Source organism: Gadus macrocephalus, chromosome 6 (genome assembly GCF_031168955.1).
Source record: "Gadus macrocephalus chromosome 6, ASM3116895v1".
Classification (NCBI taxonomy): domain Eukaryota; kingdom Metazoa; phylum Chordata; class Actinopteri; order Gadiformes; family Gadidae; genus Gadus; species Gadus macrocephalus.
This window is the reverse complement of record NC_082387.1, coordinates 24837878-24852877: the sequence shown is the minus strand read 5'-3', so window position 1 is coordinate 24852877 and position 15000 is coordinate 24837878. Positions and strand designations below refer to the sequence as shown.

General features: G+C 43.7%; 1 protein-coding gene across 1 annotated transcript in view; it reads left to right on the top strand.

Moving 5' to 3' along the window:
• LOC132458832 (NACHT, LRR and PYD domains-containing protein 5-like) overlaps positions 1-15000 on the top strand; it is a 172495-nt gene that overhangs the window by 153856 nt on the left and 3639 nt on the right. Inside the window, exons 24-28 of the mRNA XM_060053142.1 lie at positions 12416-12589; positions 12941-13114; positions 13475-13648; positions 14186-14359; positions 14536-14582. Coding sequence (XP_059909125.1) covers positions 12416-12589; positions 12941-13114; positions 13475-13648; positions 14186-14359; positions 14536-14582 — 743 coding nt within the window. The remainder of the gene's footprint in view (positions 1-12415; positions 12590-12940; positions 13115-13474; positions 13649-14185; positions 14360-14535; positions 14583-15000) is intronic.

Here is a 15000-nt window from a genome sequence, read left to right as displayed (position 1 = left end):
GTCCAGTCAGAGTTCCAAGTTGATAGGCTTTATTGTCCAAAGGAAGATAATAATAATAATAATAATAATAATAAGAAGAAGAATAATAATGATAATAAGAATTGATCCGTTTTTTTATAGCGCTTTTCTAAATACTCAAAGACGCTTTACAAATAAGAAAGGAATACATACAGACAGTACAGACAATCACCAAAAGGGAAAAAATAAACAACGCCACAACAATAGGCAACACATTAAGAGAGCGGGAGAGAGTGGAAGATAGCTTTCCCTCCCTCCCCAGGCCGGCTCAGCCTGTTACCTGGCCCTTCTCAGCAGGTGAGTCATCAGACACACCCTTTCTTATTAATCGTTTGAGTCCCGACAAGATTCTCTTAAATACATTAACACCTAGGGGGTTTCCAGAAAGGATTGGAATGAAGACGAGAAGGCGTAAACACTTTACCAAAGTTAGAAAGTTACAATTTATTCCATGGGTGTATTCTTACCGTGATTTTGCAATTTGTCACTCGCTGTCTGGACAGGCTCTCCAAAATGTCCCTGTGGTGTATTTGTTATTTTTAATGCATACTTGATTCTGAAGATGATGTGAAATCCCCCCCCCCCCCCCCCTTCTGGGCCACCCCTGCTACATTCGTTTGGACAGCCACTGTCGAATTCCAGAGGGGCAAAGGCAGTAACATATAACCATAGGTGAACCGCTTGTGAAAGGAGGCCTGTGATGGGTAGCTGCTCTCATAGACTAATGAGAGGAGGCCTGTGATTGGTGGCTGCTCTCATAGACTAATGAGAGGAGGCCTGTGATTGGTGGCTGCTCTCATAGAGTGATGAGAGGAGGCCTGTGGTTGGTGGCTGCTCAAATAGACTAATGAGAGGAGGCCTGTGATTGGTGGCTGCTCTCATAGAGTGATGAGAGGAGGCCTGTGGTTGGTGGCTGCTCAAATAGACTAATGAGAGGAGGCCTGTGATTGGTGACTGCTCTCATCGAATGAAGAGACGAGGCCTGTGATTGGAGGCTGCTCTCATAGACAAATGAGAGGAGCTTCGAATCAAATCTTGTGTATTTGGAGGAGGGTCGTCTACTGCATGTATGAAATTCTTATGCGCTACACGGTTGTGGCTTGAGCATGGTCCGTTGCCGAAACATTTTTGCTGTAGATGCCTAATGGGGTTAATTGAAGCAGGAGGATAATGGTTTTGAAGAGGGGCTAATTGATGGTAAAGAATGAGGCCAAGAATATACATCTGCTGCTACTGTGATGATTCCCTCCCAGCCTCGTACAATCCCGTCCCACCGGTACGTGTACGTGTTTGGCGCTTATGGGGTGTCGCACCACACTCACCAACGCAGGGGTCTACAACCCGCTGATTTAAGAGTATAACGATTATCAACAATCATGGAAAGCTGAATATGTTTATCAGTTTTAATAACAGAATGAACAAATAGAACACAAAAATGACGAGTTGTCCTTTGTATATCTATAGTAGCAATAGCACGTGCTAAACAAGACGAAATCTACTCAAAATAATTTAATGAACTGTTTACAACCATGGCTAACCAGTGCATGAGAAGGAGATGACAGGAGACCTTCACTCTTTCAATTGCTCTAATTTGAGCTCTTACTGTTGTTATCTAACATACCATACAGTAATTGAATTGTCTAAAGGTGTGAAATTACTGCACCTTAAAAATGACCATGAATTAGCTATACTCTCATTTGCATAGTAATTAACATTATGAAGTACAATTGTGTATACCAGCTGTATGTTGGCTGACATTTACCTAACTTTTTTTCCCTCCACTCTAACCAAGGACGCCTGTTTTTAAATTCCCTAGCCTGACACCCAGTCTGAAAGGCTGGCCAGGGGTTCTCATCTAAAAGTAACAAGGAGATATACAGTGGGATTAAAACATTGTCTTCTGTTGACTACTTAATAATATGGGAGGACTGGACACACGCACGCACGCACGCACGCACACACACGCGAGAAGGAGGGGCTCGGCCCGCCAACTAACGTGCAGAGATGCAGGGGCAGCTTCGCGCTTCGTAACAGAGACAGGGCAGAGCGCGAGCGCGCAGGGTGAATTTTATGAATGGTGAATGTAGGAGATAACTTACCCTGCTTAAAGTATTTCATTGCAGTTATACCCAACCGGTATTTGCGAAAAATAAACACAGAAGTGAAAGATCTGTCACAAAACGATTGATACGTATCCGTGCACATTTTTAAGTGGGTATACGCAAATCTTGGTGCGTTCCAGTGGGTACGCCGTATACCCTAACGCCGTAGTAATCTCCTACATTCACCATTCATAAAATTCCAACAATCAACCCCTAATCAGGACATTAGGGGTGTACGGTATAAACGGTGCTGAAGGTATACCGGTGTGAATTTGCGCTACGGTATGGATTTTGACGTTACCTCGGGACCGGTATGACCGGTAGACAATGTTGTGTGTAACGCGTAACAAAGTAAGTAATGCGTTAATACAGTTCCCTAACTACTTTTTCATGTAAAAAGTAAAGAAAATATGGTAACGAAACATAGTTCCTTTTTCAATTCGGCACGACGTTACTTTTCCCAGGGACAATTGACAGCGATACTGCCTTCAGTTCAGGCAGTATGCTATTGCGCAGGTGCGCAGCAAGCGCTCCTGCGTGCTTGCGCAATAGTCCCTACATGAGCTCTCATTCCACAACGTATGAGACAGACGCTGGTGGCGTGAAGCCGTCTCTGCAATCAGACATTGCTTCCGCAGGCATTTTGAAAGCCAGTCCTTACAACAAAATGCCAGTGGTGACAAACGTTGTCACTGTTTACCTGTCTAAGGACATGGTTCCCTTTCAAAATGTCGATAGAAAGGGCTTTAAAGAGATGGTCAAAACACCGGATCCCAGGTACGCGTTACCTACTCGCACACACTTCAGCCAAATTGAGATGGCAAAACTATACGGCAAGGTCCGCAAGCAAGTGGAGAAACAAATCCATACTATTAAACATTAGTGTTTTTCAGAGATGGAAGTAACTTGAGAAAAGATTTTAAAAAAAATTATGCGGTTTTGCTGCCTTTCCAGTATTTTACCCCTTCAGAGGCATTTATATCAAAATTAGAAGATAAAATTAACATACCGTAATATAATACCGTTACCGTCTATTACTCAAAACATACCGTGTTATACATTTTAGTCCATACCGTACAGCCCTACATTGAGTCCATCACTAATATTCACAAGAATTAAAGCAACATCAATGAAAGGCTCCCTTCAACAATTTAATAAATATTAAAACTACAATTTATAAGAGAAACAAGTAAAATTGCATATTATGAACTAGATGGCAACAAATTTTATGTATTGAATATACCAATATTTCACAAAATGTTTCCATTTTCTCCACCACAAATACAAGTATGGAGTCTATGTGTCTCTCATCTCATTTTCGACCGCTTATCCGGGGTCGGGTCGCGGGGGGAGCAGCTCAAGCAGGGGGCCCCAGACTTCCCTTTCCCGGGCCACATTGACCAGCTCTGACGGGGGGATCCCGAGGCGTTCCCAGGCCAGTGTTGAGATATAATCTCTCCACCTAGTCCTGGGTCTTCCCCGAGGTCTCCTCCCCACTGGACGTGCCTGAAACACCTCCCAAGGAAGGCGCCCAGTGGGCATCCTTACCAGATGCCCGAACCACCTCAGCTGACTCCTTTCTAAGTAAAGGAGCAGCGGCTCTAATCCGAGTTCCTCACGGGTGGAGTCTATGTGTTGGAGGATATATCATAACTCGTGTAGCCTTAGTTATAAACATGGAATATTTATTATATTTTTTTATCTTTACCATTTCTGGGAAATAATTCAAGGAAAAAAGGGAAATATTCATTTTTCCTGATAATGATAAAAGGAGACCTAGACATAGACAGTGATAGACTGTGTATGAGATCTAGACATAGATAATGATAGAGTGAGATCTAGAAAAATATAGTTATATTGTGTGTATGTATATCAGGGAGGAGAAGGATTGGAAGTCTCCGAGAGGCTAAGGTACAGTTTGCTTAATGTCATGTTTTCTTAAGATTATTGGTGATATAATCTAACTGCATTAATATATTCTAAAGTCCTCCTAAAATACTCCCATAGTTAACGATTGTGTGTGCGTGCGTGCGTGCGTGCGTGCGTGTGTGAGTGAGTGTGAGTACAGGTAGAACAGTAATCCTCTTTAGTTAGTTAATGATTGATTAATGACAGCTCTTACTCAAGGTCCAGGTCTGTGTCCTGAATTGATCTGAGCTGTTTCTGACAGCGTGGATACGTTTCAAAAGATCTCCTTACTATGTTTGTTTGTCTTCTCTGCAGTAATTTCCTGTCTGGTACTCAAATACAATCCACAGAAACAATATGTAGTTGTGTTTGTGTCCAGGCCTCCAGTCTACTATGGATGAGGAGAGAGAGGAGGGGGGTCCTACCTCTAGGACCACTCTGTCTGGGGAACATGGCCGCCGGAGCAAAGCTAAGAGGTAAGAAGAGGATCTCTCTGTCTGTGACCGTTGACCATCTCAGAGCTCAGCAGTGATGTATCATGGCTCCATCATTAGTCTGAGTAACAGCCGTGTGTGTGTTGTGTTGAAGCCCAGAGCAGCAGGAGAGAGCAGACTCCCCTGGACCCAGCTGTGTCTCCATGAAGAGTGACCACTCTATGGAACTTCCTTTAAAGTTTAAAGATGGAAATAAGTCTATCCGGGACACAGACCTGGACCTTGAGTAAGAGCTGTCATTAATCAATCATTAACTAACTAAAGAGGATTACTGTTCTACCTGTACTCACACACACACACACACACACACACACACACACACACACACACACACACACACACACACACACACACACACACACACACACACACACACACACACACACACACACACACACACACACAATCGTTAACTATGGGAGGATTTATCAGAGATTATAAAAATACACCATCTATCAAACGTCCATAAATCCAAGCTTTGTTTTTCTAGAAGAGTCCAGCAGGAGAGAGCAGATTCCCCTGGACCCAGCTGTGTCTCCCTGAAGAGTGACCACTCTATGGAACTTCCTTTAAAGTTTAAAGATGGAAATAAGTCTATTCGGAGGAGGTGAGGATTTATCAGTGTTATAGTTCTTCATGACCGGGTGACTCAACATACATGACGGACCTCCATGGGCTTGTCTTTAACTCCAAGAACGTTACTTTATTACACACACGTGTAGCCTGCATTACATGTAGTACCTTAGATCAGGAACTAGATCCCCTCACCTAAACGTATCCCTCCGCCTACACATTACTAACATCAACATGACAGTATAAGTGTGCGGCACTATATACTACAATCAGAGATTATAAAAATAAACCATCTATCAATCGTCCATAAATCCAAGTTCTTGTTTTTCTAAAAGACCCCAGCAGCAGAGAGCAGACGCCCCTGGACCCAGCTGTGTCTCCCTGAAGAGTGACCGGTCTATGGAACTTCCTTTAAAGTTTAAAGATGGAAATAAGTATATTCGGAAGAGGTGAGGATTTATCAGAGATTATAAAAATACACCATCTATCAAACGTCCATAATTCCAATTTTTTTTCTTTCTAGAAGAGTCCAGCAGGAGAGAGCGGACTCCCCTGGACCCAGCTGTGTCTCCATGAAGAGTGACTGGTCTATGGATAATCCTCTTAGCTTTAAAGATGGACGCCCCTCCAGAGAGGAGAGGTAGGAGTTTCTAACGGACGATGAAAAAACAAACAAAAAAAAACTGACCAGTTAAATGTTATCAGACACCGATAATGATGCTTACAAGTTAGGAAAAATATTCTCTCTCTCTCTCTCTCTCTCTCTCTCTCTCTCTCTCTCTCTCTCTCTCTCTCTCTCTCTCTCTCTCTCTCTCTCTCTCTCTCTCTCTCTCTCTCTCTCTCTCTCTCTCTCTCTCTCTCTCTCTCTCTCTCTCTCTCTCTCTCTCTCTCTCTCTCTCTCTCTCTCTCTCTCTCTCTCTCTCTCTCTCTCCCCCCCCCTCTTGTATGTTTACTGTGTGTGTTCTCTCCCCAGACAACCCAAACAGAGGTCAATGATTGCCAGTACTCAGTCTGTACAGCAGCATCAAACAGAGCTGATCAAGGTGTGTAAATGTCCAACATGACATTTGACTTAAGCTCTACATGAACATTAGAAAGCATCTCTTGTGGTGCTATCTGTCTCCAGGCTTCCCTCTTCAGACCGACTCCAGGGGGCCGGTTGCAACAACTGGTCATAAGCCTGGTCGTAACTGCTAAGTAGGTCTTAGTTAAGACCTGGCGTTAGAATGGAACTGTCACAACTCAGAACGGGAATCAATCGCAGATCAAAAAGGATTTATTCCCAAACAGTCCAGCGGGCAAATCAGATTCCAGGTACAGGCAGGGTTCGTAAACAGATATGCAGGCAGACAGATACAGACGGACAGGTACAGGCAAGAGATCCAAAACCGATAGGCAGAAGACTAAGGCTACGCGATGACGGTCTGACCAGAAGACGCAAAAGTGGCGTCGCGTCTTCACTTTATATTCCGCGTTTAGACAAGCGTTTTCGGGAGGAAATCTGCGTGCATACGCTGACGCAAAAGTGTGTGGAATTCGATAGGGTGTGCATGCCAGGCGGTTAGGTGGTGCTGTGATACACTATCACACAACACCGCCATGTCTGAGCGCATGCGTAGAATCTTCCTTCGCCTCTTATCCGTGCCGCAAAAACCAAAAAGATCCTTCTCTGTTCAGTAACACTATCTGCACATATCCTGTACATTTCGTGGAAAGACTCCTGTACGCTTGTTAGAGCTGCCAGAGCAGCTTGAAGGTCCGACGCATGGAAATAATCTGATATGTTTGTTTATTTCCTTGTACTGGCGCATGTATGTGACGTAAACGCGTACGTGACGTGAGCAGATCTGAGCAGTGTTTTGTGTCTTGGCAGTGTAGACGGAAACGTTACGGCGGAGCGTATTCAACTTTTCCACTCTGGAGGGTGGTTTCAGATTTATGCGTTTTCATGCCCTAAAAACGCCGTCACCGTCTAAACGAAAGGCACTTCCGATAAAATATTTCGTCGTTTTCACCATCAAGTGTCCTCGTGTATACGGGGCCTTGGTCCAAAACAGGCAGGGTTCAAAACCGGGAAGAGCAGTAAACTATAGCTTCTCTTTAAAGAGCTTCACGCTAGTCTCACTCACGTGGCAGTCAGGTAGCAAACAGTACATACCGTGACGATCTGACAAAGTGAACAGGAAGAGCAGTGTTTAAATACTCCACCAATCAATACCAAATGAGAGACAGGTGAACAGAGAAAATGGAGGGAAACAAACAAAAGGCAGGAATTTGCCCAAATAAGGACATGGTTGTTACTCCGGGCACATGACCATCACATGGCTACCAACATAAACAAAGTCCAGAATTATCACACTCCAACAGGTAGGGGGAGACAATAATAACAGTCCATACGAGAATCCTGACAGGAAGGTAGAGGGCGGACCCCTTCTGGAAGGTTTAGAAGGCGGGGGCGGGAAGGAGTAGGGTTCAGGAACCGGACAGGGCTCGGGGACCGGAGTCAGCTCAGGGGCTGGAGAGAAATGTTGAACCGGATGGCACTCCAAACTCACCCCCCCCACTCTGATAGTCCGTAAGGCACCGTCCAACCCGGGCCTTGAAGCGACAGCGCTCCACGTACGCACCAACACAGCCTCAAACAAAAAGAGCGTCCGCTGGGTCCAATGATGGTCGGATCATTCTGTCACGGTTAGCGGGTGGCAGGCAGGCAGGTAGGACCCAAACGCAGACAGTTCAGGTAAAAGGATAATTTATTAACTCAAAAGGCAAGGAACACGGGTGACGCAGGGAACACCGGGAACACAGGGAACACACAGGACACAACTCACCACAAACTAAAATGATCCGACAAGGAACAAAGGAAAGACAAGGGCTTAAATACCGTTACACACAGGGCACGCAACGAGTAACAGCTGAGACACATTAGGGGAGGGAGCAGTAATCACACAGGAGGGAAACCTGACATGGGGAGAAACAAGACCGATACCAAAGTAAAACAGGTAACACACCAAAACAAGACAAGGAAACAGACAGACCATGACAGGAACTAACGCCGGTTACACCAACGGGACTTAAACCTGGTCGTAACTGCTAAGTAGGTCTTAGTTAAGACCTGGCATTAGAATGGAGCTAACGCCGGTTGCACCAACAGGACTTAAGCCTGGTCTTAACTACGCCCGGTCTTAGCCATGCGCGGCCATGTGAATGTTCCATGGAATGCGCATATCACCGCGTTGCTAGGAAACCTTGTGCCAACAGCTATTTACTATTTTACTTGACATGTTGTTGGACACCGAAATAAATAATGAATTTGTTCATTCATTGTCATTCATCAATTGTGTTAATGCCTAACAATAAAACACTGCAAACAAATGTAATTAAAATATGTATTTGTAATGTCTGGTTTCGAACAAGCAGGCATTTAGGGGATGTTATTTTTGACAGAAGCAATGCATTGAACATCATCAATTGACAAGGAGCTAATTGAGTTGTTTTGAGACTGTAGGAGAGATCTGTTTAATGTGTCGGCCTATATAAAACATATAAACATAATTAAAACAATATTCACAACTGATTATAAGTTGAGAACGGACTAATCGGCCAGCGATATCTTCAATTGCTCTGGCTGGACGCACGTCTTCCTCAGGGACTGCCGGTGGCTGATGGTGTCTGGGGAGAGGGATTCTCTTGGAGATGTTGTGCAGAACGCAGCTATTTCTGTGCAGACCCGTTCTGGGTGCATCCGCATCTCCCCATGAAGGCAGTGAAACCCTCCAGATAACCCGACAGGCGGCCGATCTGTGAACACTGATCATATCGCCGGCTGTGTTTTGAAAAGCCCCGTTTGGAGAAGCGAAGCGCAATGAGCAGTTGCACAGAGGGTGGTAGCGCTGCATTGGATTGGATGTAATTGCTATAGAAACAGCCTGGAATTTCAACTCTACGCCTGCCCCTGACCAGGCGTAGGATTTACGCCTGGTCTTAGTGAAAAGAACGCTAAGCCCAGTTGGTGCAACCGCCATAACGGTTAGGTCGGACTTAGAACGCCAAGTTACGACCAGGCGTAGTTAAGACCAGGCTTACGCCCAGTTGGTGCAACCCAGCCCAGGACGTGAATCCAGGACAGATGCTTCTGAATTCAGAGTAAAGTTCTCCTTGATGTTTGTTCTGTTCCAGAGGGCTGAGGAGAACGCACACGCTTTCCTAGACAAGGAGCTGAAGAAGCTCTGGAGGGATCTCTTCCCAGATTACCCACAATGCTCAGAGGGTCAGAGGGAGGAGGAGGAGGAGGAGGTGGATGGTAAGAAGGAGGAGCAGAGGAGGCGCGCCACAGAGGGAGTGGTGGACATCACAAAGCTCTGCCTGATGGAGATGAACCAGGAGGAACTGGCCGACACACTGGGGGACAGTAAGAGATTCTTATTATGAAGACAGTAGAGACAATTATTTTGAAGCGCAGAAGATAATCTTTTTTAAAAACAGTGAATACATTTGTATTTTGAAGAGCAGCATGAAACTCATGATTTGCACTGTTCAGACTAAATTACGCAACATGAGATTTCTACATTTCTAACTTTTCAATATATTTTCTCTTGGCTGATAAATGGTTTGATCCAAATATGTAGGGTTATTGTGGGTCTATCAGGTTAAAGAATGTTAAACATTAAATTGCAAATAAACAGAAAAATAACTCAGTGGAAGAGATGCAGCACTATCTTGTTATATCAGCATATCAAGTCACTTTCCACTGATTCACTATCAATATTATTATTATCTTCAGACCAATCATATTGATGTGAAAATAACAAACAAACTTCTGAATAAATGATCCAGTCCTTGTCACGACCAGCTTCTGTAACCACAAGTAATGAAGCCACTAAATATCATGAAGTTGATAATTTTACAGGAAATATTGACATGCTTCCACTGATGTCACCATCCACTATCTGATGTCTTCTCTTGGTTTTTCATTTAGGATCAGTTGCTGTCGAGTGCCAACACAAAATTAAGTCTCTTTTGAAGAAGAAATTCAAGTGTGTGTCTGAGGGAATCGCTAAAGCAGGACAGCCCACAGGCCTGAATAACTTCTACACAGAGATCTTCATCACAGAGAGAGGCCGTGGAGAGGTCAACAAGGAACATGAGGTCAGACTGATTGAAACAGCTTCCAGGAGACCGGCCAAGGAGGAAACACCAATAAAATGTGAAGACATCTTTAAACCCTTACCTGATCAAGATCAACCAATCAGAACAATTATGACAACTGGAGTGGCCGGCATTGGTAAAACCGTCTTAACACAAAAGTTCACTCTGGACTGGGCTGAAGACAAAGCCAACCACGACATATTCTTTACATTTCTCTTAACTTTCAGAGAGCTGAATTTACTGAAAGGGAAAGAGTTTAGCTTGGTGGAACTTCTCCATCACTTCTTTATTGAGACCAAAGAAGCAGGAAACTGCAGATTTAACCTGTTCCAAGTTGTCTTCATCTTAGATGGTTTGGATGAGTGTCGACTTCCTCTGGACTTCCAGAACAACCAGACCTGGACTGATGTCACAAAGCCGACCTCAGTGGACGTGCTGCTGACAAACCTCATCAGGGGCGACCTGCTTCCCTCCGCTCGCATCTGGATAACCACACGCCCTGCAGCAGTCAATCTGATTCCTGCTGAGTGTGTTGACATGGTGACGGAGGTGAGAGGGTTCACAGATCAACAGAAGGAGGAGTACTTCAGGAAGAAATTCAGAGAGGGGACACTGGCCAGAGAAATCATCTCCCATGTCAAGAAATCTCGAAGCCTCCACATCATGTGCCACATCCCAGTCTTCTGTTGGATCACTGCTACAGTTCTGGAGGACATCTTCAAAACATCTAAGAGAGGAGAAGAGGTGCCAAAGACCGTGACTCAGTTGTACATCCACTTCCTGAGGGTTCAGTCCATACAGGGGAACAGGAAGTATCATGGGAGTGCTGAAACAGGTTCACACTGGAGTTCAAAAAGTAGGAAGATCATTGTTTCTCTGGGAAAACTGTCTTTTAACCAGCTGGAGAAAGGCAACCTGATCTTTTACGAGGAAGACCTGGCAGAGTGTGACATTGATATCAAATCAGCTTCAGAGTACACAGGAGTGTTCACCCAGATCTTTAAAGAGGAGTTTGGGCTCTACCAGTTCAGGGTTTTTTGCTTTGTCCATCTGAGCATCCAGGAGTTTCTGGCTGCCCTTTATGTCTTTCTGTCCTTCATCAACACGGGGGTCAATCTGCTCTCAGAAGAAGCACCAACCTCTGGTGAAGATAAACTCCTCCACCTCTACCAGCATGCTGTGGACAAGGCCTTACAGAGTGGGAACGGACACCTGGACTTGTTCCTCCGCTTCCTCCTGGGCCTTTCTGTGGAGACCAATCAGATTGTCCTACGAGATCTGCTGGGACAGAAAAAAAGTAGATCACTGATCACTAAGATTAAGGAAGGTGTGCTGGGACAGACAGGAACTAGCTCACTGATCAATGAGGAAACTTACATCACATTAGTGTCTTACATCAAGAGGAGGTTAAATGGAGATCTCTCTCCAGAGAGAAGCATCAACCTGTTCCACTGTCTAAATGAGCTGAACGATCGTTCTCTAGTGAGGGAGATCCAACAGTACCTGACATCAGGAAGTCTCTCCAGAGAATCTCTCTCTCCTGCTCAGTGGTCAGCTCTGGTCTTCATCCTACTGACATCAGAAGAGGAGCTGGACGTGTTTGACCTGAAGAAATACTCTGCTTCAGAGGAGGGTCTTCTGAGGCTGCTGCCAGTAGTCAAAGCCTCCAAAACATCTCTGTAGGTTCACTAATAACATGTATTACAATACACACAATATACATGAACCTGGAATATAAGGTTGAAATAATATGCAAAAGATCACTGTAGGTTCATAACTGCTTTATATTATGTTATATTAATATTATATTAAATAAGAACATGTAATACTATTCTACTCACAACAAAATAAACATACTAGTAGAATGTAAAAGTTACAATAATATATAAAACATCTTGCAGGTGTACTATTAAGGTATAATTAATTTCCGTACTCACAGAATACTAGAATATAGTAGTATTCATTTAAAAATATATTTTGAAAACACAATTAAACATCTATTCCACATTTTACATCCAATACATAATTGACATGTATACATCTAATGATTAAGTGAAAATTATTGTATCTAGTAAAATTCCTTCATTATGTAATAAGTTGAAGATTTATGTTGGTTTACTCACAGTTCCTAACATGTTACTCACAGTTCCTAACTGTTTATTTTGTGTGCAGGCTGAATGGCTGTCATCTGTCAGTGAGATGCTGTGAAGCTCTGGCCTCAGTTCTCAGCTCCAACTCCTCTAGTCTGAGAGAGCTGGACCTGAGTACCAATGATCTGCAGGATTCAGGAGTGAAGCTGCTCTCTGCTGGACTGGGGAGTCCAGACTGTACACTGGAAACTCTCAGGTCAGTTATCAGCCTCTTCTTCAAACAGGTTATTCTAGACTCCAGTAAGTGCTGCTCATGTCCGATGCATTTCTGTTATGCACTCAGAAATTTGTTACATTATTGACTGGGGTTTCCACATTATTGCTATGGGTTTAATTACAACTAGAGGTTAAGCGTGTGCCCGAAAACTCTAGTTATCATGATGGTAACTTTTTTCATAATTAAACATGTATTTGACATCCATCTCTTAATATTTAAAGAACCAGCTTATTCATACAATTTAGTATTTCATGTCTATAAAAAGACGGGTAACAATTCTCATGACAATTAATCACAGTACCTTTAATGTTCCTGTATATTGGTGTGTAGGTTAAATGGCTGTGAGCTGTCAGAGAGATGCTGTGAAGCTCTGGCCTCAGTTCTCAGCTCCAACTCCTCTAGTCTGAGAGAGCTGGACCTGAGAACCAATGATCTGCAGGATTCAGGAGTGAAGCTGCTCTCTGCTGGACTGGGGAGTCCACACTGTACACTGGAAACTCTTAGGTCAGTTATCAGCCTCTTCTTCAAACAGGTTATTCTAGACTCCAGTAAGTGCTGCTCATGTCTGATGCATTTCTGTTATGCGCTCAGAAATTTGTTAAATTTTTGACTGGGGTTTCAACATTTTTGCTATGGGTTTAATTACAACCAGAGGTTGAGCACGTGCAACGCGTGAGCGAAAACTCTAGTTATTATGATGATAACTTTTTTCATAATTAAACATGTATTTGACATCCATCTCTTAATATTTAAAGATCTAGCTCATTCATACAATTTACTATTTCATGTATGTAAAAAGACTGGTAACAATTCTCATAACATTCAATCACGGTTCCTAACATGTTCCTTTTTATTGGTGTGAAGGTTAAATGGCTGTAAGCTGTCAGAGAGATGCTGTGAAGCTCTGGCCTCAGTTCTCAGCTCCAACTGCTCTAGTCTGAGAGAGCTGGACTTGAGTACCAATGATCTGCAGGATTCAGGAGTTAAGCTGCTCTCTGCTGGACTGAGGAGTCCACACTGTACACTGGAATCTCTCAGGTCAGTTATCAGCCTCTTCTTCAAACAAGTGCTGCTCATGTCCGATGCACTTCTGTTAATCTTTTTCCCTGCTGACAAAACACTCAACGGTTCTACACAATGTAAGAACCTGTGAAGAAATGTTCTTAGCCTACCAAACACAGCAGACTTCTCCTGACTGTAACCGAACAATATCTCATCTGAGTTGTAGCTATTGAGGAAGGAGCATTTGTTTAAGATCCTGTTTCATATCCAAGTGAAGGAAGGTCTGCTGTCTGGGATGATGTCATCTCCCCACTTCCTCTTCCTTTTCTCGGACAGGGTGAAAGCTTTGTCTCCATAAAGTATCAATAAAGCTTTTACTTGTCCTCGATATGGAATGAATACACTTTATAAATGTGGTTACTTCAGATGGGGTGTGTGTGTGTGTGTGTGTGTGTGTGTGTGTGTGTGTGTGTGTGTGTGTGTGTGTGTGTGTGTGTGTGTGTGTGTGTGTGTGTGTGTGTGTGTGTGTGTGTGTGTGTGTGTGTGTGTGTGTGTGTGTGTGTGTGTGTGTAGGCTGTCTGGCTGCCTAGTCACACAGGAAGGCTGTGCTTCTCTGGCCTCAGCTCTGAGCTCCAACCCCTCCCATCTGAGAGAGCTGGACCTGAGCTACAATCACCCAGGAGTCTCTGGAGCTGCGCTGCTCTCTGCTGGACTGGAGGATCCACACTGGAGACTGGACACTCTCAGGTATGGAGAGGTCAGCTCACCACTCAGGGACAAAGTCTCCTACAAGGATTCAAGCCACTGCCAGATGAAGTGGTTTGAAAAGGCAGCTGTAGCTTATTTTGTGTACAAAGTGATGAGACAGCAGATGATGAAGGTGAATGTTTCAACAAGCTGCTCTTACTTTGTTTCCCCCCCAGTGTGGAGCACGGTGGAGTGTGGAGGCTGAAACCAGTTCCACAGAGGTGTAAGTGTCTCTTTATGTTCATGTATATATATTTATCGATACATTCATACATACATGCATGCATGCATGCATGCATGCATGCATACATACATACATAAAATACATTTAATTTCAAGCCTCTCTGTGTGTATATGATATATATATATATAACGATTCATATATAACGATGCACGTATGTATATATACGTATGTATGTATGTATGTATGTATGTATGCATTAGGGATGGGCACGAGTAGTAAATTCCAAACTCGAGTGATCGATTGAATTCCTCGAGGATCAATCGAGTACTCGTTTATCTATTTTATTTTTTTAACCCTAACGCTAACGGCAATATTACCAACCCAACATGTAGCCTAATGCTTATTCTCAATCAGTCAGAGTCAGAGTTATCAGAGACTATTCATTATTTATTAATAT